Source organism: Gastrolobium bilobum, unplaced genomic scaffold (assembly GCF_033153095.1).
Source record: "Gastrolobium bilobum isolate Gb01-03AN ecotype WA unplaced genomic scaffold, APGP_CSIRO_Gbil_v1 utg26468, whole genome shotgun sequence".
In the NCBI taxonomy this organism is placed as follows: Eukaryota; Viridiplantae; Streptophyta; class Magnoliopsida; order Fabales; family Fabaceae; genus Gastrolobium; species Gastrolobium bilobum.
The window spans coordinates 17,471-43,833 of NW_026898419.1; the positions used below are offsets into that span (position 1 = coordinate 17,471).

At 32.8% G+C, this 26,363-nt stretch overlaps 4 protein-coding genes across 10 annotated transcripts; 3 read left to right on the forward strand and 1 right to left on the reverse strand.

Annotated features, from left to right (window-relative positions):
• Nucleotides 1-750: 750 nt before the first annotated feature.
• Nucleotides 751-3,519, forward strand: LOC133316110 (heterodimeric geranylgeranyl pyrophosphate synthase small subunit, chloroplastic). Of its 4 annotated transcripts, none has more exons than XM_061517820.1 (3): nt 751-883; nt 1,675-2,046; nt 2,522-3,519. In XM_061517820.1, exons 2-3 carry the CDS (start codon nt 1,684-1,686, stop codon nt 3,185-3,187), a joined length of 1,029 nt encoding a protein of 342 aa, XP_061373804.1. In that variant the 5' UTR covers nt 751-883; nt 1,675-1,683; the 3' UTR covers nt 3,188-3,519. The 4 variants fall into 4 exon arrangements, with proteins under 4 accessions (XP_061373804.1, XP_061373803.1, XP_061373802.1 ...); XM_061517819.1 differs by lacking the exon at nt 751-883 and adding an exon at nt 892-1,585; XM_061517821.1 differs by lacking the exon at nt 751-883 and adding an exon at nt 893-939.
• Nucleotides 3,520-3,768: 249 nt separating this feature from the next.
• LOC133316126 (uncharacterized) lies at nt 3,769-5,318 on the forward strand. Its single transcript, XM_061517841.1, has 3 exons — nt 3,769-3,784; nt 4,706-4,795; nt 5,119-5,318. Exons 1-3 carry the CDS (start codon nt 3,769-3,771, stop codon nt 5,316-5,318), a joined length of 306 nt encoding a protein of 101 aa, XP_061373825.1.
• Nucleotides 5,319-12,720: 7,402 nt separating this feature from the next.
• LOC133316143 (purple acid phosphatase 8-like) lies at nt 12,721-19,352 on the forward strand. Of its 2 annotated transcripts, none has more exons than XM_061517858.1 (7): nt 12,721-12,962; nt 15,764-15,920; nt 16,039-16,060; nt 17,613-17,748; nt 18,181-18,309; nt 18,778-18,845; nt 18,929-19,352. In XM_061517858.1, the coding sequence occupies exons 1-7, from the start codon at nt 12,765-12,767 to the stop codon at nt 19,146-19,148; spliced, it is 930 nt and encodes a 309-aa protein (XP_061373842.1). In that variant the 5' UTR covers nt 12,721-12,764; the 3' UTR covers nt 19,149-19,352. The 2 variants fall into 2 exon arrangements, with proteins under 2 accessions (XP_061373842.1, XP_061373841.1); XM_061517857.1 differs by having other exon boundaries at nt 12,725-12,962; nt 16,039-16,146; nt 17,615-17,748; nt 18,929-19,337.
• On the reverse strand, nt 16,975-23,816 carry LOC133316142 (uncharacterized). Of its 3 annotated transcripts, XR_009752169.1 has the most exons (10): nt 23,710-23,816; nt 23,476-23,602; nt 23,215-23,290; nt 23,056-23,128; nt 22,863-22,958; nt 22,591-22,641; nt 20,694-21,056; nt 19,850-19,915; nt 19,594-19,707; nt 16,975-16,997 (listed from the first exon to the last, which is right to left on the reverse strand). XR_009752169.1 is itself a non-coding variant. In XM_061517856.1 (9 exons), the coding sequence occupies exons 1-9, from the start codon at nt 23,788-23,790 to the stop codon at nt 19,660-19,662; spliced, it is 981 nt and encodes a 326-aa protein (XP_061373840.1). In that variant the 5' UTR covers nt 23,791-23,816; the 3' UTR covers nt 19,552-19,659. The 3 variants fall into 3 exon arrangements, 2 of the variants coding, with proteins under 2 accessions (XP_061373840.1, XP_061373838.1); XM_061517856.1 differs by lacking the exon at nt 16,975-16,997 and having other exon boundaries at nt 19,552-19,707; XM_061517854.1 differs by lacking the exon at nt 16,975-16,997 and having other exon boundaries at nt 19,552-19,915.
• Nucleotides 23,817-26,363: the final 2,547 nt, after the last annotated feature.

Genomic DNA, 26,363 nt, shown 5'->3' on the forward strand with positions numbered 1-26,363 from the left:
GATTTTGCAAATTTAAATAAATTTTCCTGATAATATTTCGGTTAACCAAACAACTTTTTTTACATTTTTCTACCAAACTCACTTTCCAACCCTTTTCGTAGTAATTACATTTTCCTAGTATTCAAAAAATTTCTACTCAACCAAACGCCTCGAATACTAAGTTAGTATATTGTCCATGATACATTTCAAAGGAATTTTTGCCTTTAATAATAATATCAATAATTAATAGTTAATAAGATCATCAACTGCCTCAAGGAAATTTATTAATTACTTAATAATATATATAGAATATAAATCGATTATATTATCATAATCTTATACAGTAAAAGACATGGAAGGCACGACAATTTAATGGTTTATCCCCATGATACTCTTGCTGCGCTTTTCGAAGACTACACTGTTTGCTCATAAGCCCAGTTCAGTGATTTGTGAAGGATTTTACATTGCAAAAATAAAAAATAAAAAGGCGTCGTATTTTATTCTGATAAAATTGCAAATGTCGTTACATTAATATGTAAATAATAAAAATTGATATATATATATATATATATAGGAGTAAATTAATTTTTTAATAATTAATGTAGTTCATTAATTAAAATGGTATTATTTTATAATTAAGAAAATAAATTATAACAAAATTATTTAACTAAAAAAACAATATCTATTTTTTAGAGCATTGAAAAAATATTTATTAAAAAAAAGTGCGCACTTCCAAAATTTGCTTTTATTATTAAAAAAGAAGAAGAAGAAAATAAGTGCATCGAGGATAAACCAAACAGTACCAACTTATCGCTCCGAAAAGCACCATTGTTATTTGTTAACTCTACCTTATCGCAACGACATTGACCTCAAAACCTCATCACTTGCGTCCAATTTCCAATAGGTAGTGCGTCACAACCCAATTTTCTCTCTCTAACAAAACAAAATTTCCGAATCTGAGTTACGACTTCCATTCCAATTTACTCTAACTTGATCTTGTTTGAATCTGTTTTCGTTTTTATGCTGCTGATTCTGAATTCTGCGTCTCTCTTTGCCCCTAGTTATCACTGTGTCATTCATAGTTATGGGTTTAGGAATTTGGATCTTAACACTTTGTGTTTTCTTCTGCTGGGGTCTGATTCTGTAATTGGTATTTTTATTTTTATTTTTATTTTTGCCACCTTAATACTGATTTTGTTCTATTTGATGTTTTTGGGTGATGGGAATTTAATTATTTGACTTAAGATGGAAATGGTTTCCCCTGAAGATGATTCTTTGAGGTTGAAATTGGAAATTGTTGATCATACGGACTGTGTTCTATGAGTTTGAGTTGCTGTTTTGCAGGTTGCAGCTTCTAGTAAATTGGTGTACTAGACTGTGTTTGTCTGTGTCTGAAATTAGAATGACCCAGTGCCTAATGTTGGATGTGAAATTTTCATGCCCACGAAATCTTTGATGAAATGCAAATCTTTGGTTTGAATTGCGTATTAAAGTTACTAATAGCAACCTGTGATTTTCTAAATTTGAATTGCCCTGCCATACTTTTCTTTTCCTTTGGGTGGCACTTGCTGAGCTAACCTTTGTATGTGATTCAAGTATAAGAATGGTAGGGATAACATTAGATGTTGTTTAAGTGTTTTACTATGCAATCTGAATTCATTTGATAACATATTATCTGTCTTCTTTTTCATATAGAAGTTGTAGATGGCTCCTTTTGCAGTTACAACATTGCCTTCTTCACATATCTGCCACCTCCGAAAGCCCCCAAACCTTATCCATCCAATTCGATGCTCTATGGCTGCTTCTTCTCCTTCCTCGGTTACCACTAGATCAAAAGCTGCTCACTTTGATTTGAAGACATATTGGACTTCCCTAATGATGGAGATCAATCAGAAGCTTGACGAAGCTATTCCAGTTCAGTTCCCTCCTCAGATATATGAAGCTATGAGGTATTCAGTGCTCGCCAAAGGAGCCAAGCGCGCCCCACCTGTTATGTGCATCTCCGCTTGTGAGCTCTTTGGGGGAAGCCGCCATGCAGCCTTCCCTACTGCCTGCGCCCTCGAAATGGTAATCTTCTTTCTATACACAGTCATTTCATTCTGATTTATTTTATTTTATTTTATAAAATTTTGATTTTTTTATGTTAACACTTAAGAACTACTAAAGTTTTATCAATCAAATAAATCTGTTCCGAATTCCCTACCATTTGTTGCATGTTCAGTCGTAGAAATGTTATGTTGGTCATATGAATAACTGTTTCGGATTCCATCTCTAGCAAGCTGTATCTGCATAAATAGTACCTAAATAGACCTTTAGAAGATATACTAAGAATCTTTGGTTATAACAATACCTTTATTTGCATTGTTCTTAAACAAAATAGTTTATCTGAATCTGTATTTTTGGAACTCCTTGTGGGACATAAAATGGGATTAATGAAGTATTGATATGTACTTATTAAGGAAAATAATGATAATAAACTGAATGAGTTCCTGAGTATTTTAAGCATACATGGTTATAAAAATGAATTGTTAATCTCAAACAGGTTCATGGGGCATCATTGGTACATGATGATCTTCCCTGCATGGATGACTCCCCCTCACGCCGTGGCCAGCCCTCAAACCACACCATCTATGGGGTTGACATGGCAATTCTTGCGGGGGATGCACTCTTTCCCCTTGGATTTCGTCACATTGTTTCACATACTCCCTCTGACCTTGTGCCTGAACCACACCTCCTTCGTGTGATTGCTGAGATAGCCCGCTCTGTAGGCTCCACTGGAATGGCTGCAGGGCAGTTCCTGGATCTTGAAGGAGGACCCAATGCTGTTGGATTTATACAAGAAAAAAAGTTTGGCGAAATGGGGGAGTGTTCTGCAGTATGTGGAGGACTGTTGGCTGGTGCCGAAGATGATGAGCTAGAGAGATTGAGGAGGTATGGGAGAGCTGTTGGGGTATTGTATGCGGTTGTGGATGATATTTTGGAACAGAGATCGAAAGCTGAGGGAGGTAATGACAGAAAAAACAAGGGGAAGAGTTATGTGGAGGTTTATGGGGTTGAGAAAGCAGAAGAGATGGCTGAAGAGCTTAGAGCAAAGGCTAAAGAAGAATTGGATGGATTTGAGAAGTATGGGGAGCGAGTCTTTCCTCTCTACAGTTTTGTGGATTATGCTATCGATAGAAGTTTCAGTGTTGATGACGCCAGTGGGTGATGGGTACTTGAAATTTATCTATGTATACCTCTTTGATTGATTTGAATACTTGAGAATCGATGATTGCATTGCATAGATAACTTACACGGTTTAGAACAGGGAACTTTAGGTCTATATAACCAACAGTGAGCATTTAAAGCTTGGTTTTCTATTCATTTTGGGTTGGCTATCTTGACCATCTATACGGATGAGGAAGTTCTGAAGCATGGAAAAGAAAAAAAAAAAAAAAAAAAAAAATCCCATGTTAATATTAGAAATGTATCATACAGTTGGCATCTGTGATACCAAAGGTAAAATTCCATGACCATAAAGCACTAATGTTATGATTTATTTCGTATAATTGACACTAATTGATATGCTTCAAGTTTATTCTTAGTATTTGTTCCAGTTCGTAGTGTCTTCATCCTCAATTAAATTCCTGGTGTGAGTCTCCAACTTAGTTAAACCATGAGTGCAACTTGAAACTCAAGAACAAGGCCACGAGTAGTCACTAATTTGTTTTTAATTAAACGGATCCGTCCAACTAGCTTCCTTTACTTTCGTTTTGTTCATATTTTTTACTTTTTAGTCAGGCCAAAACGATGGCCATCCGTACAGGCAAATTCAGGGGCATGTTTGAAATATGTTTTGAAAAATAATTTTTTAATTTTCAGAAGAAAAAAAAAACCTGTTTAATAATGCCTGTTTTGTAAAAATAGTTATAAAAATTATTATTTTTTAATTTTTAGAATCAAATTTAAAAAATATGCTTGAGTTGTTTTGTGTTTTAACTTTTAACTTTCAAAACAAAAATAAAATAAAAAAACAAAAAATACCTTTTTCATTAATTATTCTATAAAATAGTTTTAACTCTCCGGAATAAAAAAATCAGAATACACTTAAACAGACTCTCAGCCACGCTATCTTTTCTTTCTTTCTTTTTTGTTTGGAAAAAAAGTTTTTAAAGTTATTTTAAATAAATTTATCTAATGTTAACCAAAATGACATAGTTTTTAAGTTGAAAGATTAAAAAATTAAAATAATAAAGACTATTATAATTCTGAAATAAATTAAAATTACAAATACATCATAATTTATGTTCCAAAACAAGGTCTCCATAAATATTAGACAAATTTTTTTAAAGTAAGTTTAGAAAAAAAGAACTTTTTTTTTGTTGCTAAATTGAGTTTGTGTTTTCTTTCTTCCAAGCAAAATTTAAGAGGACATTTGATACACGGGTAAATTTTAAGTTCTCGGAAATAAAATATTACGAATCCTATTTATCCACGTTCAATTGTGAAAAAATTTTGCGGAAAAATAGATTCTTGGGATTTGAATTTGTGAGGGAGAATGCTGAGGTAGTATTTTTGAATTCCTACATGCGATGAAAAAATTTCAACAATTTTTTATGTCTAAAATACCCTTGTTTCTCTCTCATCTCTCTCCATTTTTTGTTTCGATTCCTCAATCTTCTTCTTCCTTCGCAACTTACAAAACAAAATCTTCATCAACGATTTGAATTTTGAGGGCAATAACCAGTTCCTGCAGAACTGAGCTTGGATTTAAGACCCACTTTTGTTCCCAAAACCATCACTGATTTCTTCTACTATCCCCCAAAACCATCAATGAGTTCAGCTTAGCTCTGGAACAACACTACTGCAAATAATGTCTCCGATAAAAAAAAATTCAAAATTAGAAACCAAGATAAATTAATTAAAGAGGAAGAGTATATTCATTTATGGGGTGCTATAACTCCCACTTAATCTAAAAAAGGAGAATACAAATACCAAGTTCATTTCAGGAATCTTAAAGAGTATTATTATTTTTTTTTATTTGACGATGACAGATAAATGAAGAAGAAGGGCAGTATGTGGTAGGACCCTTTCCAATGTTGTAGCAATAGAAATGGAGGAAGGGCTTTTATGCCTTTCTCCACTTACCCGTGACAATAGTGGCACTGGCAGCAATCAAAGAAGAGAAGGAAGACACTGTTATGAATAGACTCTCTCTTCTAACCCCTGGATTGAAAAACTTGAGGGAATCTATAACCAGCTTCAACAGGGTAGTTCCCTCATCTCCTCTGCTCTCCACACAAGCTTGCGTGCAGGATCTTCAACAGCAACAAACTGATAGAAAAAAAAAAAAAAAGTAAAGAAGATGCTGGAGTTGCACCGTGGATTTGTTAATGCCTGAGCCTGAACTTGAATGTTGTCTCTTGTAGAGGTTAATTTTTGTAAAATGACTCATTCTTAATAATATTTCACAATTAATCAAATATAAAATCATTAAATTTGAGTTAATATTTTTAGTAATATTTTCACCAATCAAATAATTTTTTGATAATATTATTAAAAATTTAATTTTTCATCATATTTCTGAAAATTATGATTCAAAAGAATAAAAAATTTTATCTTTTAACAAACGCCGGAAGAGTCTCCACATGGACCACGTGCACCCAAAACCGATGGCCTATGGGTTTAGGAGTTTTTTGTTGGTTGGAGACGGGGTAAGAAGAGGAACCTATAACCAATCTCTAGTTGGTAAATCTCTCACATCAGTTTTTCCTTTCATAAGTCATAATGCACAATTTCCATTACTTATTCTTCTATGTTATTGTCTCAAATCTGATCGATCATTGCATGTTAACTCACAGCTAAAACATGTAAAAAAAAGTATAGCATTCTTTTTGGCAGACACGCGCGGTTAATCTAAAAAATTTCTTAATGTCTATTAATTATTAATTTTAATATGAGTAACCGTGTATATATATATATATGTGTGTTAAAAATAAAAAGTCTTACATCAATTTTTAATCATTAATTTCTATGCATTTAACATTTAAAATTTATTAGATCATATTAATTAATTATTATGTCCAGAAAATTATAACCGATAAATTAACAGAAATCAATATTTAAGATTTCGTGTAAAAAATTTTATTCTTATACTGATATGCATTGATCATATCTCTATATATATCATTTTTTAAGAATAGATTATTCTTATATATGTAAAAATATAATTTTTTTTATATTCATTTTTGGTGATAATTGACTTATTTGTATATGTAACTCATGACCATAATGTCAATTAAAGTCTTAAACAGACATAAACTTGAATACCAATCACCAGTTCTAAATATTCTAATGAGGCAAATCATTGATTTTGATAAGACTTTTAATAAAGCTCTAAATATTAAAGATCGCAATCAATAAGTTAAGTAGAAAACTCAAACCAAAATATATCGTGCATCATTTTTTTAATTCAAAATTTTAAGACATTCATTGTACATCAAATATATGAATCTTTCATCTTATATAATCTTTAGTTAATTTATTTTTTATTTTTTTTGAATAACTAGTTAATTTATTATTAATATGCGACTGTAACGCTAATTCCTCACCTATGATAAGAAAGGACCGAAAGGTGCATGCATCTAATTTTTTATTTTTTTTAGAATTAACTCAATCTTAATTATTTCCATATGCATCTATTTTTTTTATCATTGCTGCTAAAAAAACCTTAAATGCAGCTGACACACTGTCATTATTCGTCTGAGCCAAAGTTGTCATCTTCTTATTATAAAATTGCTGAAAACTTTTAAGATTGTTAAAAGCAACACACCAGACGAAGTTCACCTGTCACTTTTTGCTGTTTTTCATATATTCGGTGGTCACTTTTTTTCTTAATCTTCGTTACTTTTCTCCAAGTTGCACAATTCCAATTTTATTACATGTATGGGAAGCGAATATGCAACCAGCAGTAGCAGTTATAAGCTATTTATATTTGAAACAAACAAACACAGTGATTGAGGGACTTGAAACCGAAATTTACTACAGACAAATTAGTGTGACTTGAGTCCATAATCCATATCAGTCCAAGTAGGCCTATGCATGGGCCAAGTCGGGTCAGATTTTTGTCCGACTCGATCCAACTTGGTTTTTATAGGTTAGGTATTTTGATCTGACCCGCTTTAATTTGATCCAAGTCAAGTCTGACTTGGATTGAATTTTGTTTAACTAGTTCAGACCCAATTTGGATCTGACCTGACTTGGTTTCTGAAATGGGTCTGACTTGGTTTCTGAACTGGGTCAAATCTGACCTGACCCGTTTTTGACTTGGTTTTCTCACAAAATTTTGTCGAAATTTTTACGTTGCAAAGGACGAAAATTTCGTCACAAAATTATTTTTTCGTCAAAATTTTTACAAAAAAAAATTTTCTGTTGAAATTTAGTTTCCGTCAACAGTTTTGACGAAAATGATTTCTTCCATCAAATGTTTTAAACGAAAAAAGGATTTTGTCAAAAAATTTGACGGAATGTTTTTCGTTCAAAATTTCGATGGGAATGTGTTCTGACGAAAATTATTTCGAGAGAAATGTTTCATTTGAAACTTTCGACGAAATTTAGATTATCTAAAGAATTTTGACAGAATATTTTTTTCTTCAAAATGTTTTTTTTGTCAAAAAAATTTACGGAATTTTTTTATAGAAATGTGTTTCGTTGAAAATATTGATGGAAATTTTTATCAAAAAACTTGACGAAAATATTTAGTTGAAAATTTTCGAAGGAAATGTGTTTCGCTAAAAATTTTGACGAAATTTTTTTTTTGTCAAAAAATTTAACGAAAATATTTTCATCGAAAACTTTCGCCGAAATTTGAAATCTGTAAAGAATTTTGATGAATTTTTTTGCCGTCAAAATTTTTTTATGACGAAAATATTTTCGTCGAAAACTTTCGCCAAAATTTGAAATCTATAAAGAATTTTGATGAAATTTTTTGCCGAAAAATTTTTTGATGACAAAAATATTTCCGTCGAAAACTTTCGCAGAAAATTTGAAATCTGTAAAGAATTTTGATGAAATTTTTTGCCGTCAATATTTTTTGCCGTCAAAATTTTTTGTTGACGAAAATGTTTCGGTCGAAAACTTTCGCCAAAATTTGAAATCTGTAAAGAATTTTGATGAAATTTTTGCCGTCGAAATTTTTTGATGACGAAAATTTTCCGTCGAAAACTTTTGCCGAAATTTGAAATCTGTAAAGAATTTTAATGAAATTTTTTGCCGTCGAAATTTTTTGATGGAAATGTGTTTCGTCAAAATTTTCAATGGAAATTGTTTTGAGGAAAATGTTTCATTTGAAACTTTCGACGAAATTTAGATTCTCTAAAGAATTTAGACAAAATATTTTTTCTGTCAAAATTTCTTATAGAAATATTTTTGTCAAAAAATTTTACGAATTTTTTTTACAGAAATGTGTTCCGTTGAAAATTTTGATGGATATATTCTTTATCAAAAAACTTGACGAAAATATTTAGTCGAAAATTTTTTATAGAAATGTGTTTCGCTAAAAATTTTGACGAAATTTTTTTTTGTCAAAAAGTTTAACGAAAATGTTTCCGTCCAAAACTTTTGCCGAAATTTGAAATATGTAAAGAATTTTGTTGAAATTTTTTTCCGTCAAAGAATTTCGATGAAAATGTATTTCGTCGAAAGATTTTATGAATATATTTTTTTGTGAAATATTTTGACGAAATTTAGATTCTGTAAAAGAAATTGACAAAAAAAATATTCCGTCAAATTTTTTTACCGATATGTTTTTAGTCACAAATTTTGATGAAAATATTTTTCGTCAAAAATTTTTGCGAAAATTTTTATGAAAATATTTTTTCATAAAAAATTTTGACGTAATTGTTTTACGTTAAAACTTTTCTTTTAATGTAATTGTGGTTTTTTTTTCACATAATGGGTATGGGTCAAGTTTTGGGTCAATGAGTCGATATTAAAACGAGTCAGGTCTAAAACTGACCCAAATAAAAGTGGGTAAGTATTTAAACCAGTTCAAAAAATATGGATATTTATGGGTCGGGTCAAGATCGGATCAAGGGTAAAACAATTGAACCAGTTTTTTTACACACTCCTAAGTCCAAGCATAAAGTTTAATTGGAACATAAAAATAGGATATAGGAACATGTGGAAGAGACGAATCTGGCTCATGTGGTTCTACAAATTGTCAGCACAGCATATAGAATATTCGATCCTGCTGTTGGTTTCCGACATATTAAGCTTGTGGAAAAACAAAACATCTTATAAATAACTTTCAGATTTTATCTAAATTAATAATGCATACACTTCTCATAAATAAAATTTATAAATTTTATTTAAATTTAAGACGTTCTGACACGATACGAATACCAAAAGAATTATTCGCATTCGGATTAGCTCATATTTCAATTCATGTTGGTATATCATGACACATGCAAACTCAAATTTAATCCATATTTGTTAGTTAATTATTATTTTGACGAGCGAGTCGTGTCTTATATCGTATCAATCCATATAAAAAAAGGATTATATTAGTGTTGAGAAGTGAGAACTCTTAAATTTTGATTTATAAATTATTTATATGATGTCAATACATAAAATTTGCGAATGGTATTCATGTTGAGTATTTGAACACCAATAAAAGTTGTGTTATATTCATGGATTTTTTTGACCCTTTTGCTCCTCATTAATTAATTAATAATCAATTTGCCTCTCTCCCAGAACTATCTACCAATCTGCCCCTCTTTAATTGATTAAGATGAATTTTTAATCGACTACACGGTCAAAATGCAGAAAATGTGTTGACGCGAAATTTAATCGATTAAAAATTCCTCTTAATCGATTAAATTTCAGGACATTTAATCAATTAAAAAAAATATTTAATCGAATAAATGTCGGCAAAAATCCTACATTTTGCCCTTTCTCGGTCTCATTTCAAATATTTTCGTTTTGTAAACCAATATCTCTCTTGTTTGTCATCTGTAATCCTTGCAATCACGATTCCATTTCATCCCACCATCTCTAAAGTCTTAATATTGTGAAATCATTGTCATTCCACTTATATTCTCATTTATTGCCCCCAAAATCTGAACCCTACTCCCAAATTCGTGTGAAAGATGAGCTCAAGTCTAAACATGTATGTTACAATGATCTACTATGATGGAAAATATTTTGAAGACCCCAATGGTGTTCAATTTGAAGGAAAAACAAAAATGTTGAAAATCCGACGAGGCACTACATACAATGAGCTGAAGGGGAGAACTCACCAAAAATTGGGGCTACAAGGCAGCCAATGCGTTCAGCGGATGATCGCCAGGGTAGAGTCTACAGTTGGTAAGGATGTTATATACTACATTGGTAGCGATATATGTGACGATGAAGATGTGGAATGTGTCATAGATGCAATTGTTGATCAAAAATTTCAAAGTTTTATTGAGATATATGTTGAAATAGATTGTGGTCAATCTTCATCTGCACCCATGCATGAAAGAAGTGAACAATATTTTGGTCAAGAAGACAAAGTCATCGGTTTATCTGCACCTGTCATACGTCAGATAACACTGAGGGAAATAGATAAGGATGAGCACGAGGAGGATATGGACAGTGATGAGGACGGTGAACCTAAGAGTGTTATTCCGCTAGGTGACACCTCAGATACTGACGTAGAGGGTGATTTTGACGCTGACACAAACTCAGAAAACCTTAGTTCCCAGGTTATGCAACCACTTCGTGTTGACCCTGTTAGCAGTGGTAAGATAGTAAATTAAAGTTTTAAATGAACATTTCATCTTTGTGTTATCATTGGTACTAACGGAAAAGTTTAAATTTTGACGTAGGTTCTGAGATCAAGCCATTTTGGAACGAAAGCCCATATTATTCCTTCATTAATTGGGCCCACCCTAATGATGAGACAGAGATATTGTATGGTGACGATGACTTGCATGGTGACTGGCAATTAGGGGATCCATTATATTTGTATCAGGAGTTTCGTAGTAAATCTGAAATGCAACATGCAGTCAAATTATATTGTATGAAGGCTCATCGTACTGCTGTAGTGGCAAAAAGTGATGAGCATAGATTTGTGATGAAGTTTCGACACCATAATGATGGTTGTCCCTGGTACGTGAGGGCATTGTTGTCGAAGAATGAAAATACTTGGGTGGTCAGTAAGTGGGGTAAAGAACACACCTGCCTAAACCAAGGTCTTACCCGGGATCATAGACAACTGGATTCTGATGTTATTTGTGCAGCCATTATGAGTATGTATTATGCGATGTTTGGTTACATAAGTTATGTTTATGTTATTTACTGAAATATTTTTATTGACAGTGTTGACTTCGAGTTTTTTTTTCTTTATAGGTATGTTAAAATGAGAGGTCGACGTTATCAGGCACTTCGTCTTGTGGCCTTGAGGAAGAAGGCCGGTCTTGTCGTTGCTTCGTGCGTCTCTCACTGTTGGCATTGCTTGGTCTTTGGCAGCCAACCATTGTAACAGAATACCTATAATGACAAAATAATTAATCAAAACTCAGATAATTCAATAGCAAAAAACATACATATTAAAACAAAAACAAACACTGCCCTAACTCAATGGTAAACAAAATAATAAACTCTAATTTTTTTTGTTAAAACCCTAACTCAACACTGCCCGAAAACAAAAATCGACACTGCCCTACCTTAAACATGAATTGTTAAAACAGCACTGTCCTAAGGAAAAAAAAAAACTCTAAAATATGTCATGGGCAGGAAGGGAATGACATTTCATTCCAAAAAAAATCATCTTAATCGATTAAAGAGGGACAAGTTGGTAGATAGTTCTGGAGAGGGACAAATTGATTATTAATTAATTAATGAGGAGCAAAAAGGTCAAAAAGCCTATATTCATGTTGATATTATAATATCATGTCATGTGAATCCAAATTGTCATCCCTGTATAATACCACTCCTTGTGTTTTCTTCGATTTGGTTTGGTGTTTAAACTAATTTTTGTATCATACAATCCCCACCCCCACCCCACAATACATATATAGTTGATTCTGCTATTATTGATATGGAGAAGACAAAGTGTATTGCAGACATGGTGGGTGAGGTGTGCACAATAACGACAAATGATGCTAGAATTTAACTTTAATGAGTAAAGCTTAATATCACGTGGAGTCCATTATATGAGTAAAAAAAAAAGCAAATGGTCGAGATGGTCAGATGAAAATCTTATGAAACATGAAAGCTATCGTACTTTGTGAATACCTGTTCATGAGAAAAAAAATAAAAAAAACGAAGTATGGTACAATCTTTTACTAAAAAAAAATTGCGTGGATATCCTCCCTATTGTCCATTACAAAACGCTTTGTGAATACCAAATTTCATTCAAGATTCTCAATTAAATAATAGCTTTGAAAGAAAGTAACTTCGAGGGAAAGTAACCATAGGAATATGAGTTGGCACAGAAGAATATCATGAAAAGCTTCCGCGGTTTCGTGTCCGTAGATCTTTTCGTAACGAAGATGTTCACTCTTTTATTATTTAAGTTAAAATATAATTTTGGCACACTCAATTGAATTTTAGTATATTATTTTTAAATTTAGTCTACATATGCATAATTATTTTTAAATAAATAAATAAATAAATATATATATATATATGAATTAAATTAAAAAATTAAAAAAAAAAAAACTCTCTCTATCTCTCATTTCTATATGAATGTCATGGCTCCGCTTTTAAAAGGAAACTGTGTCTCTCTTTCTCTGTTTAGGAACTTTCAGCTTTTGAAAGCCATGGCTCCGTCTTTAAACCAATCCATTTTATTTCGGGTAATTTTGGTGGGTAGTGTCTTCTGGTTATTGGCAAGTCCTTCCATAGCTGAGCTTCCAAGGTTCAAACACCCTGTGAAAGCAGACCAACCTCTTAACTTTTTGGTAGTTGGTGATTGGGGAAGAAAAGGAACCCACAATCAATCTTTGGTCGCCAATCAGGTTTAGCCCCAACTCGCTCCTCTTATATATTTTCATTCTGTTTATTATCCAACTAAATTTGATTAATGTTAATTCATAATTCTATATGATATATATATTGTTCTGCACATAACATAATTTTAGATAACTATGTGGTTAGTTCATGAAATTAAAGACTTCTATTAAAAGGCAATGATGCTTTTACATGGTAACCATATGGAGTGCTGTTTGGGTTTTAGATATATTGAAACTGTTCAAACGGAATGCAGTTTGGGTTTTCGATTAGCCAAACCCAGGATAGGTTGAACAACCAATAGACCCAACTGGTAGTTCTGAATTGGTCCTGCGTACGAATATATTTTAGAAAACCCGCATCTACCATTCACATATAATAAAAGATAAACTCTTTTGGTCACATTGAGAAAAAGGTTTTTATAAGAGTTATGTTGTAGAAAGAGTGATTCTATAATGTTATAGAGATTTATTTTGCGTGTCTTAGTTTTTTATTTTATTTTTACTTTAAAATGTGCGGACCTCACAAAATATTGTGTGTGTAAAAAAATTTGTTGTGTCATGTTAAAAGACAAATTACGACCCCTAAGAAAAATATTGAAAAGATTTTAACTTGAGAACCATTTGTTCAAGTCTTAATAAGAACTCTTGCGTTAGAGCCGAATAATTGAAAAAAATAATAATTTTGGGAGTGGGAAACCAAAAAATAAATAAATTATAATTCAATATTATTCTACTAAAAAGTTATAGTTACAAATTTTTTGTTTACAAATTCTTACAAATTACATTATATCTTACCGATAAGATATTCTTAAATAAAATCTTATCAATAAGATATAATATAATTTATAAATTTTAAAAAAAATTATCAATTATAATCGTGCTGTTTCGGTGAATTGCATAAACATTGTGGCTTTTGAAATTGGTAAAGTTTCGAAATAGATCAAAATGCAAATCAAATCAATATTTTCCGGTTGTGCATTTGTTTGTCTCTGAAATATGGCTCCTTGCTGATGTAATAAGAGGATATTATCTACTTTAAACTCTCGGTAGCATATTCCAAGTAGATGCTCGGCACATATAATTGTACAACATTAACGTCGTAGCTTTATCAGTCACTATTTTATAGCCTCCTATCCTATATGTTTCTATTTTCCACTAATTACTTAATAATGTCAAAAACCAAGCATCTCAATGGCTGAATCGTAATGTCTAAATCACTAGTTAAGAAAACATGGTGCATTTCCAATAAAGAAGCAACATACATGGTCATCACGTCATCTATCTTTTTTTAGCGTCTTTCAAAATTTAGGATACATAATAAGTGTGGTTTTTTTGTTTTTGGCTGTGGTCATGGTAAGTGTGAATCATCTTACCAAAACTATATCCCACTTAATTTCTGTGTCTAATCCCTCTACCCAAACTATGTCCCCAGAAGTAACTTTTATCTTTTAATTTCCATTGAAAACATGACTCCTTCATTAGGTATACCCACTTAGAGATTTTAAAGTACTTGGGGCAAGAGAAACGTGAGACAACTGGTTTCTAAACCCACATGCACATCAGTATGACATGACCAAGCACCTTATTATTACATCCTACTTTAATCTTGTGGTGGATATATTCCCACGCATATTCCTATTAAACATTAAGAAGGTAGTTACTGAGACACGCATATACATCACTGGGAACAATTCAGTAGTGTAGACATGAGCATATTCCATATAGGTCTTGCTCAATGGAATCACGCCTCTTGTCAGCAAATGGTTATTGACTGCCATTTCTTGTCACATTATTAAGAGTTTGACTATGATGATAATTATATAATATGTCAAATATTTATAATAGTATAACAAAATATAATCAGATAAAAATATAAAAAAAATTAATTTCACTCACAGTCATATAAACCAAACTAGTTATTATTAAAGAATTGATTTATTTTTTTCCAGCAAAGCTAGATTAGAATTAGATTTTGCAAATTGCAAATCCCATTTTCAAAATGAAGTGATAGCTGAAGCGATTATAGTTCTTTGGATGTCTTAAACTATATATTTGTTTTATAGTTTTTTGTTTTTTTATATGTAAGCATATACTTTGTGCTTGTTTGGATTTTTTTTTAAATTTCTCTTCTCCTTGTAAGTAGAAGTTAGGTCAAATAAGTTTTTACAAAAGCTCTTATAATAAGAAAAATTATAATGAAAAAAAAATCAAAAGCTTTTTTTAAGTTATATCAACTTTTTTTGAAATGTGTATTTTTTTTAAATGAACAGCTTTTAAGTAACTTTTATGCTTAAATTTTATATAATTATCAAATAGCTTTTAGTTTTTTCTTAAAGTTTTTTTTTTAACTTCAACTTAAAAGTAACTTTTAGCTTAAAAAAAGACGTACCAAACATGCTCTAGACATTTTACACAAAGGACTTGTTTTATATATTTTTTCTAAGCATTTTATAAAATTATCTCAATAATCCTATAGTCAATACTAAAACGGTTTGCGATTAAATTACATAAAAAATTATTTAAAAAAACAGCAGCAACAATTAATTAAATTAAAACCATTATTAATAATCAATAATGACAACTCATTTTGTTTTTCTTATTATTTTAAAATTAAATACTAACTTAAATAAAAATATATATAACTATCTTAAGAGTATAAATAATATATTAAGATTTGTTCTTGACAATATTATTTTTTTTTATACATTTCTTGACAATATTAAAATTTTTAAACAGCTTGTATGATTTTTATTTTTTTTACTTTTGGTGAACCATGTAGTAAGTCTTTTTATTGCTTATTTTTGAAGATGGGAATTGTGGGGGAGAAACTAAACATAGAGTTTGTGATCTCCACCGGTGACAATTTTTACGATGATGGCCTAGAAGGAGTTGATGATCCAGCATTCTACGAGTCATTTGTCAACATCTACACAGCTCCAAGCCTGCAAAAGATATGGTACAATGGTAAGTTATTAAAGTTTCAATATTCTTTGAAAGCGATTAATACTACAAAACGAATAGTATAAAATTTTATAAATTTATTTTGTTAATAAAAAATTATTCTTCATTTTTACCATGGCAGTTTTGGGTAACCATGACTACAGAGGGGATGTTGAGGCACAACTAAGCCCCATTCTAAGACAAAAGGATAGCAGATGGGTTTGCCTAAGATCTTTTATTCTCGATGCAGGTACATAAACCCTTTTAATTTATGTTTGGTTTTGATGATGAGTTTAATATTTATGTGTTTTGCTGCAGAAATTTTTTATGAGTGAATCTTACTAATTTTTTTTCTCTCTTGGGATTCACTCATTTTTATATGAACGTGGTAGAAAAAGAAATTATGCAATAAAAGCAGAAATGTTTTTCTTTTGATGATTTTTAAAGATAAAATTGTTTCTATTTATGGTAGGATATTGTAACAACCAAATTGAGTTACATGTAACTATCAATAATTTCACTGTTAGATTGATTGTTTGATCCGACGGTCCTGATTTGATCTTTATATATCCTCTCTCTTCCCCCTTCTCTCTCCTCCCTTCTCTCTCACTATACAATCTGTTGCCGTCGCCACTCATCACCACTGCCGCGCCGCCGCACTCTACCCCCGCCACTGCCCCTCTCAATCGGGCCCTCGCGCCATACCCTCTATTCTGGGACAAACAAAAACCACTTGGCAGTGACAGTGATGATCCTTTTTGATGTCCTTCGTTACTAGGTATCGTTGAAATTCACATACTAGTATTCAAACAATAAATTAAAAAATTACCTCTGCTTGTAACCAAACGACAAACAAGAAAAATCTCACACATTAAAATTTCAACTTTGTTTTCTCGAAAAGGATAAACAAAAAATCAGCATAATTCAAAGATCAAAAGTAAAGTACGTACCTTGCAATGTGTGGAATCCATGCAGAGAGAGAAGGGGGGAGAGAGAGCAAAAGGGGAGAGAGGGGCGCACAAATCTGAGAGGGATGAACCACGGTAGATTGAGGGGGGCAGCGGCGGTAGAGTGTGGCGGCACGACGGTGGTGATGGGCAGCTGCACGGCGTCGGCGGTGGGAAGCGGCGTCGGTGATGAGTGGTGGCGGCGGCAGCAGATTGTATAGTCAGAGAGAGAGGGGGGGAAATAGAAAGAGTATATAAGGATCAAATCAGGACCGTCGGATAAAAAATCAATCTAACGGTGAAATTATTGGTAATAACATTGGTAGTAACCCAACTAACTTGGTTGTTACAATATCCTATCCCATTTATTTAAAGGGGCAGTTATACTTACTTCTGAAAAGTTCTACAATTCTTACTACTAAATTAATTAACATTGATTTCCGTCAATCTAACGATTATAATTTATTGGAAATTAATAAATTATAATTGTTAGATTAGTAGAAATCAACGGTAATTAATTTAGTAGTAAGAGTTGTAAAAAAATTTAGCAGTGAGTATAATATCTCCCTTATTTAAAACAATAAGTTTTCTTAGCAAGATTTTGAGTACAAATTGTTTTACGCATCAAATAAGTAAATTCAAATGCACATCTATATTTAGAAATCATAATGTAAATGAATTGATATAATTGATCCTGTAGAGTCTTGTGATGATTAGGTGATAAAAGTATTCATTTCTTGAATTAAACCCTCATAGTTTTTTTTCTTTCAGAAATTGTGGAGTTTTTCTTTGTGGATACAACTCCATTTGTAGATAAGTATTTTACGGAACCGGAGAGTGAAGATCATACCTATGATTGGGAAGGCGTGCTTCCTCGCCAAGCTTACCTTTCAGAACTCTTGAAGGTTTGTTACAAATTCAAATTTGTTGTCATACAAAGAAGAAAAAATGTGTAGAGTTCCACAAATTATTCAAAAACAATTAGGATATGCGGTCATTTTCGTATTCAAGAATTTCATGAAGTTGTTTAGAAACTTGTGACATTATTTTAAATAAATCTAAAACTTAAAAAATTGTTTTTTTTTTCTGTCACACAAGATAAATTTATCTCCTATAATGAGGTTTTGGGATTTAGGAAAAAAATATAAAAAATATTTTAAGAATTTTGTTTCTCTCTTGTCACATGAATTTTTTTCAAAATATCATTTAAAAAAAAAAAAAAAATCCCAAAACGTCATTAAAGACACTAGTTTAGCATTAATGCATCTTTCATTTCATGACACATGAGCACTTGAAGGTGGGTAATTGTCAACTCTGCTTTTGGAATCTTTCTGTAGGATGTTGATTCAGCTTTGGCACAGTCCAAGGCAAAATGGAAGATAGTGGTGGGTCATCATACCATCAAAAGTCCTGGGCATCATGGTAATACCCAAGAGCTTGAGGAGCAGCTTGTTCCCATCTTAAAGGTAAATGAATCACACTTGACAATTAAGAGCATTGAGTCCATTGTCATTCTCCCCGTTGATAGGTGTTTAAGATCCTCATGTTTTTTGTATGACAATTGAAATTGATTCAAAACACACATGGCATAGTCCCATATTCATGGCAATGACAATTGCATTGCCACGACTTTGGCATCCAAACATGTACATCTAAGATAACAAGATATCTTACCATATAATTGTTGACTTTGACTCCTCTAAAGTAAGAAACACACTTTTCAAGGTAAAAATATAAGTTGTAACGTTGATTTGTAATAAAATATATGCACGTATACAACAAACTATGAAGTTATTAAATTACACTCTCTTCATTTTTTTCCAATCAATGACTATAATTCCACACTTTATTCTTTAGACGAGTCAAATCCATAATTGCTGAAGTCATTGCATGAAAATCTACAACTTCTAATCAGTTTCTTCATTATGGACCAGGCAAACAAAGTTACTGCATACATAAATGGACATGACCATTGCGTGGAGCACATAATTGACACAGAGAGGTAAGCATATCATGTTAACTAAAAGTATTAACATCATTAGTGTTCTGAAATCCAAGTTTCCGTTGTTTGCATTAACAATGCAGTGGAATTCACTATCTAACAAGTGGAGGTGGATCAAAGGCTTGGAGGGGCGATGTCAAGCCGTGGAACCCTGAAGAATTGAAGTTGTATTATGATGGGCAAGGATTCATGTCTGTGCAGATCACCAAAACCAATGTAGACATCGTATTCTATGATGTTTTTGGCAAGGCTTTGCATACATGGAGCATAACCAAAGAGCTTAACTCAGTAGCCGATATATAATAAGCTAGATGCATGCAAACATTCAGCTCCATATTATGAACCTAGGGATCACTCTGGCTGAAAACTTAGTGCACTTAAAAAATGTACTATTTGTAACAAAAAGCAAAATTGAAGGCCATTTGTAAAAGTCTTAATGAGCCTGCAGTGCCTGTAATATTGTACCCACACTCAGACATCTAGTATGTAGTATTTGCCATCTAGTATGTATAATACTTGAATTTATGATAAACCTTGAGATATCTTTGAGTTGCGTTCCTCATCTCTTTCTAATCAGCTTCGTCTTAAAACTCCCCAAAAGGACATTGACTCGAATAGTGCTATCAAAGCACACCTTCACAAACTATTTTCTAGTTGTTTTACCAGTGCCTTTTTCCAATTCTTAAAACCAAGTGCAATTTTTTGTGGTTACCTTTTCTTGGAATTGTTGAACATGGATACTACTTACCCAATTGCACACTATATATAGATTCATGCATTCTCCAGTAAGGCAACAGTAAATGAATTTGTTTCCTTAGCTTTGATACGTAATCTTCCCAAGAAGCAACTGCAGCCACAATTCCTGTCCAGTTAAAGCAAATGCTTTCATTTTCTTCAGAAGGCATACCACGGAAAACACTCGATGCAAAAGCATCATCAGCATTTGAAAGTACAGAATTTACAGCACTGATTTTCTCTGTTTGCACATCTGACAGTCTTACTACCTTAGTGTCTATATTCAACTCGTTGGTCTGTAAGGCAGATCCTTTCCAACAATAGAAATGGACAACCTGTTCAGCCAAAATAGAATAATCAGAGTAGTTGCAGAAACTTTTGCACAACCAATCAAAGATTATAAATAGCTAGAAATGGGTGATGCATAAACAACTGTAGTAAATGCAGTAAAAGAAAAACGAAGGGACTATATTACAACATAAAATTCAAATTCAGAAGAAAAAAAAGTAGCTCTATTTTTAAGTCTCTTTAAGAAACTTGGAGGAGGACCCTGTTCAACTTTTTCAGATCCTTTTTATGTCTAAAGCTGAATTAGAGTTACTACAAGTCCAGAAACATGTAATACATTCAAGTTCTGTTCTTTTAACATTAAGATGTAGAAAATCCTAGTTGATGTAATCCACTCAGGTTGACAGTTATCCCTGTAATTCAGAGAAAGCATTCTCCATATATTAAATTGCAAGAATTTTCCACATTACATTGATGGATAGCCAGACTGTTCTACACATTGATGGCTTTCATCAATTAAACTACTTCTCTTTGTCTTAACCCTTCTTTTATCAACCCAAAATAATAATAATTAAATCCACCATGAGACAGAGGATTCTCCCCATTGGTAAAACTACATTTCTAGCTAGTTTGTTTTGCCCAGCATTGCAAGACTATGAGAGCTAGTGGCATTCATAAACCTATTTTCGCAAAGGGAGACAAAAAAGACAAAAAATCATGGTCACTTATGACAGACTTTCGATGTATAATTATGTGGATTTTTTATACACTTGATCTTTTACTATCAGCAGAAAATATAACTTTGATAGGATTCTTTGAAAATACCTGAAGTGCATGCAAAATATTGACAAATTCCTGATCCAGCAACTCATTTCCCCTCACTAAGCAAAGTGGCTTTGCCAGTAATTCAGAGACATCAGACTCACAGCAACAGTCTTGAGAAATATATATGTCATATCCAAGAACATGCAGTCTAGCCCAACAGATATTAAAACCGAGCTGATGATTGGAAGCTTGGTTTTGAGAAAGCCAATACATATTGCTGGATGCAGGTAAAGGTAGGTATGAACCAGCCATGTTCTTATGTAAAAGGTGTTGTGAAAGAAGAGAAACAAGCTTCCTATCCTCATCATGGGAACCATCACGAGTGAACCATAAAGCAAGCGTTAGTCTTTCTCCGTCAGTTATCTGTCAAAGACAACATATCAGAAAAAAAAATTATGGCCATATATTTATCGATGATTAAACTATCATTTGGTCTCTGAAAGAATGATTTCACATCATTTTAGTCGTCCCAAAAAAACATATATATTTACAACTGCTGTCTACATCAATCTTGAAATTTATTTCATCTCTATTAATAATTAAGAGAACATATGGCTGTTTTCCATCTGCATATTTTGTTCCAAAAGAAACAAAAAGGCATTTAATTTATTATCATATTTGTCAAAAAATAATAATAAAAGGCATTAGGTTATAAAAGCAATAAATATTTTAAAATAAAAGTAAGTAATTATAGATAACTGCAGCCTACTTACTTTCTGTGCTCCTTTATTTTTAACCCACTCCTCTCACTTTCTTTTTCTTTATTTTTATCACCAACTTCAAGAGGAAAAAATTTAGTCCTTCAAAGATTGGATTGACATCAATTTAATACTTCATTGAGTCAAATTTACATATTGATGTAGTTAATACATGTAAATTATCTTTCAAGGACTAAATTTACATAACTCATCCTTCAGGAATCCAAATGAAAAATTGCTCTCTAATAAAACAACCACACTGGGAGAGGATATAAGACAAGATGGTTATGCCTAATATTATACTCTTGAAAATGGTAACTTTAAAGAAACAAACTAACAACACTTTATTAAATTTTGATGATTTTGTCTATGGTAATTATCAAAGGTGACTTAAAAAGAACAATAATATTCTGATATTCTGTGGCCATGAACACATTGATTTCTCCTTACAAAAAAGTAAAAAGTATATTGAAGTTTGACCTATGCTTATACAATTATATGCCTTGAATATAACACATAGAGAGATTGGAAAGAAAGGCTTAAATGATGTTGTTCTGCATATTCTGATGCACCTAGAGGTGGTTTAGAATCGTGTGTGCATGCATCATTTTGCGTTGTTTTTTGGTTTTTAGGCTTTTTAGTGTAGTGACATTTTCCTAATTTTGTGTTTTTCATTTCAATTGTGTTTTAGGGTAATTGACACCTTATACAAGGGTGTTTAAGAATCCAATTGTGATTGCTGAATTTTCTATTATTTTTATAATCAATATGAGAATAAGGATTTCTCTATCAATCTTGATTCATCTATTTAGCCATTTTTTTGTGCGTTCCACATCATATTCTAATCATATCAAGGAACATGACCAAAAAAATAATTAATTGATCATTATGGTTATACCGTTTATGGTTAAGGTTTGTGATCACTGAATTTGGATAATTCATTACATTAGGGAATAGTTGTTGGCGTGAAAGTAACCAAGATCAACTTTTGATTGAAATTGGCCGATGAGAGAAATGATGAACATATAAGGAGCCGAATCATGTGTGAAGTTCAAAAAGAATGTTGCTATCTCTTCTCTCTCCCTTTGGCTCAGGGAAGAGGCAATGAAATGAGTTCAATTTACAATGTGAGAAATAATAAAGTTAATTACATGTACCACCAAGTAAATAGGAGCATGAAAGAAAAGAGTGGATAATACCTCATCAACAGAATGAATGTTGCGTTGGTCAGCTGTGTACATCACAACATCCTGAGAAAAAGAAAATAAATTAGAAAACCAATCATCCTAAAGTTAACAAAAGATAAACACAGTGAAATATTACTCATTTCGTACTTTGGATGATAGTAAATGAACATATTATAATTCACTAATGAAATTTACAGAACATATTATCTTACCATGGGAATATTAGCTGGAGATTAAATTACATTGATAATAATAATAATAATAATACTAGAGTGAAAACTCACTCCGGCCATGGGCATAATTGATGCTGGTTCACCATCTTGGAAGTGAAAGAGTCCACCATTGAAATCCTTCCCATAACTATTTAAGTAGCATACTGCCTTTCATAGCATTACCAAAAGAAAAACAAAAGCTGTCAGCAAGAATGTAAGCTATAACAGGAATTTAGTATCCAAAGAAGGGTTGAATACTACTCACTGAAAAGTGTCGTTGTTTGAGGTAGGGCCTGTTATCATCACTATGCCATCCAATGCTTGCTCCTCTGCTCCAGCTGATTCATAATACAATATCATTAAACAATATGATAAAAATGCTTACAGAAAGCAAGACATTGATCATTGGAGTGAGGTAACCAACCTGATTAAACCGGTGAATTCAATAAAGAGCTCATACTCACACTTGAAAAACTCCTCTAGCTTGTCTTTCAACCTTTCTGCCATCAAATTTGAAAAAAAAAATACAAAAATTCAAAAATCAAACGAATCAGAGTATAGCATTGAATTTCATTGAAATTCAAGAGATAATTAAATTCTGAAAAGAAAAAGAAAAAAGATGGAATTTTTATCTAGAATCCGAAAATGGGTTGTGAAAAAAAAAGTAATTTTGAATAATGGGTACCTCTGATGGGTACAAAAGGAAGGATGAAGTGGGAAGAGTTAGTAGCAATAAGATGGGAGAGAGTAGTTGAGAAGACATTGGGTCTGTAACCAACGGTGCTGCTACTCTTGTGGATGAATTCAAGCTCCTTCAGAAGGACATCATCCAAATCAGAATAGAAAAAATGGTGCATAATACATAGAGAGCAAAGAATTGAAACACCAAAGTTTTAACCTAAATAACTAACTAACCAACCTTGCATTCATCAAGGGAGAGCAAGTTGGGGATGATGAAGCGTGGGTGTTGGAGTTGGGCTTCAAATTCAACCTCTGACATGACAACTTACTTTGTCTTGTGTTTCATCAATCAAACATACACATTCACATACACATGTATTTTATTTTATTTTTCTGTTTGCTTCAACTTCAACCCCACGCTCCCACTTCGTCGTGGTTTAAGCAATTTAATTGAAATTCTGGAATAATAATAATAACAGGGGTAGGATATTCTTACACCGGTATAAGAGTTAGAAGTCTTACACTCAATCTTGACCATTGATCCACTTGTATCGAATGACTTGTATTATTAAAAAATTAGAGCCCTTAGATATAAATGGGATCAATGGACAAGATTGAGAGTGTAACTTACACTGGTGTAAAATGATCCTGATCCATAATAATAACATTAAAGGTAAACTAAACAGGATAAGATATTGTAACAACCAATTAGTATTACTATCAATGTTATTGTCAATCAATTTCACCGTTAGATCGATTATATTGATCCAACGACTATATTTATTTATGTCTTTGTATGGTTATGATTCCTCATATTTGATGTGAAAGTATTAAATATGGAGAATCATAACCATACAAAAGTGGAAATAAATATAAAGTATTAAATATCAAGAATCATAACCATATAAAGACAGAAATAAATATAACCGTTGGATCAACATAATTGATCTAACGGTGAAATTGATTAATAGTAACATTGGTAGTAACACTAATTGGTTATTACAATGGGCTTATCATTTCTCAAGCTGCTTGAGACAATGTTATCTCCGGCTACTAAATCATAACCGTACTGTTACGATCTGATAGATGGATATGTCCAATCAAAGATTGGTATGTTAATATAGGATCTGTTTGCCCTCCCTCAGGTACCTATAGGAGAGGTACCCTAAAGATAAGCGGATCACTGTGCACAATAATATAATGACATAGTCAAAGCGTGGGGTGTGTGCACAGTGCACAATAATATAATGACATAGTTTTCTGCTGAGCTGAGAGCGTTTGAGTTTTAGTAAACTTTTTGCATATATGTTCCTTACATCTCAGGCTTTTTAAACCGGGGTAGTCATTGCCCCTTATCTCGGCGGGTTGATCATAAACCATGTAAAACATTTCACGTATTTGTATACCGAGTTTGGGATGAGCTTGAGTGGTTGGTATCCAACAGCCGAGTTGCCCCCAAGCATCATTCCATACGCACATGTCCTGAGCTTGTAGCTTTCTTCTGGAACCGGGAATGATTTTCCCTTGTCAACTATGTGGACGGGTTATGCATGAACCCGACAAGATGTTCTGCGAATGTGCTTGAGTAGTTGGGATCCAACTGGCAAGTTGCCCCCAAGCATCATCCATGTGACCCGGATAAAAGTTGCCCCCCAGCCCAGTAGTTTGGTTGTCCAGGTTGCCGGGATGAAATAGCAGTAATCTCTACATTTGAATTTCCCTTGCAAATTTTATTCAAGTTAGTAGTTGAATTCTTGCTTTGACTTGGCATCTTTATTGAAGCAATTTTCTTTGGGTTGGAACTTTTCTTGGCCGACTTAATTTGGTCAGCGATTGCAGATATTATCTCTGTCATTCGTTCATCTGGTTTTAGCGAACCGAGTATTGAATATGTTGTTTTCATATTTCTCCCTCAACCTTTTTTGGCTGAGGTGGTGCTTTGGTGAGGCAATGTTTGCCTCCTTTTAACATCGAGCTCGTAGCTGTTCCTTCTGAGGCTTTCGCTTTGAGCCCAACTTCTTGCACTGTGGCTTTATTGATTCAGATTTAGCTTTTCAGCATTAACTGAACAAAATGACCTAGCCAATGTCTTTCATGCGGATTTCACTTTTTGCTTTTAACCCAATTTCCTTAATTAGGTTTTCAAATTTGAGGCGTCATGGTGACTTGATCAAGGTCGTACCAATATGCCCCTTATTTTTCAAGCCTGATTTGATTTATCACAGCTTGTACACATGTTGTTTATTTTGACAACATTTAGGATTCGAAAGCGTCCTTCCGTTTTCCTATGCCTCGGCTAGAAGCCATAGTTCTACAGTGTGTTTTTTATTTTTAACCCGTTTTCTATCCAGGTTCTTGCATGTTGCTAGACGTAGGTTTCCAATACCTTGACTTTATAATATTTGACGTATATGTCATTTATTAACTTCGTCTTGTTTCGTCGTTTTGACTTGTGAGCCATTTCAAATTGGGGCGTGATCCTTTTTCTAGGATCACATCTCTCCAAACCCGTCTTCATTTTATCGCAGATTGGGGCGTGATCCTTTTTCTCAGGATCTCATCTCTCCAAATTCGTCTTCATTCCATCGCGGATTGGGGTGTGATCCTATTTCGAGGATCCCATCTCTCCAAACCTGTCTTCATTTCTTTACCCCATATTTTTATCATGGGTCTTTATCCCGGATTGGGGTGTGATCCTTTTTCTAGGATCACATCTCCCCAAACCCGTCTTCATTTTATCGCGGATTGGGGCGTGATCCTTTTTCCTAGGACCCCTTCTCTCCAAACCCATCTTCATTCTATCGCGGGTTGGGGTGTGATCCTTTCTCTAGGATCACATATCTCCAAACCCGTCTTCATTTTATCGCAGATTGGGGCATGATCCTTTCTCTA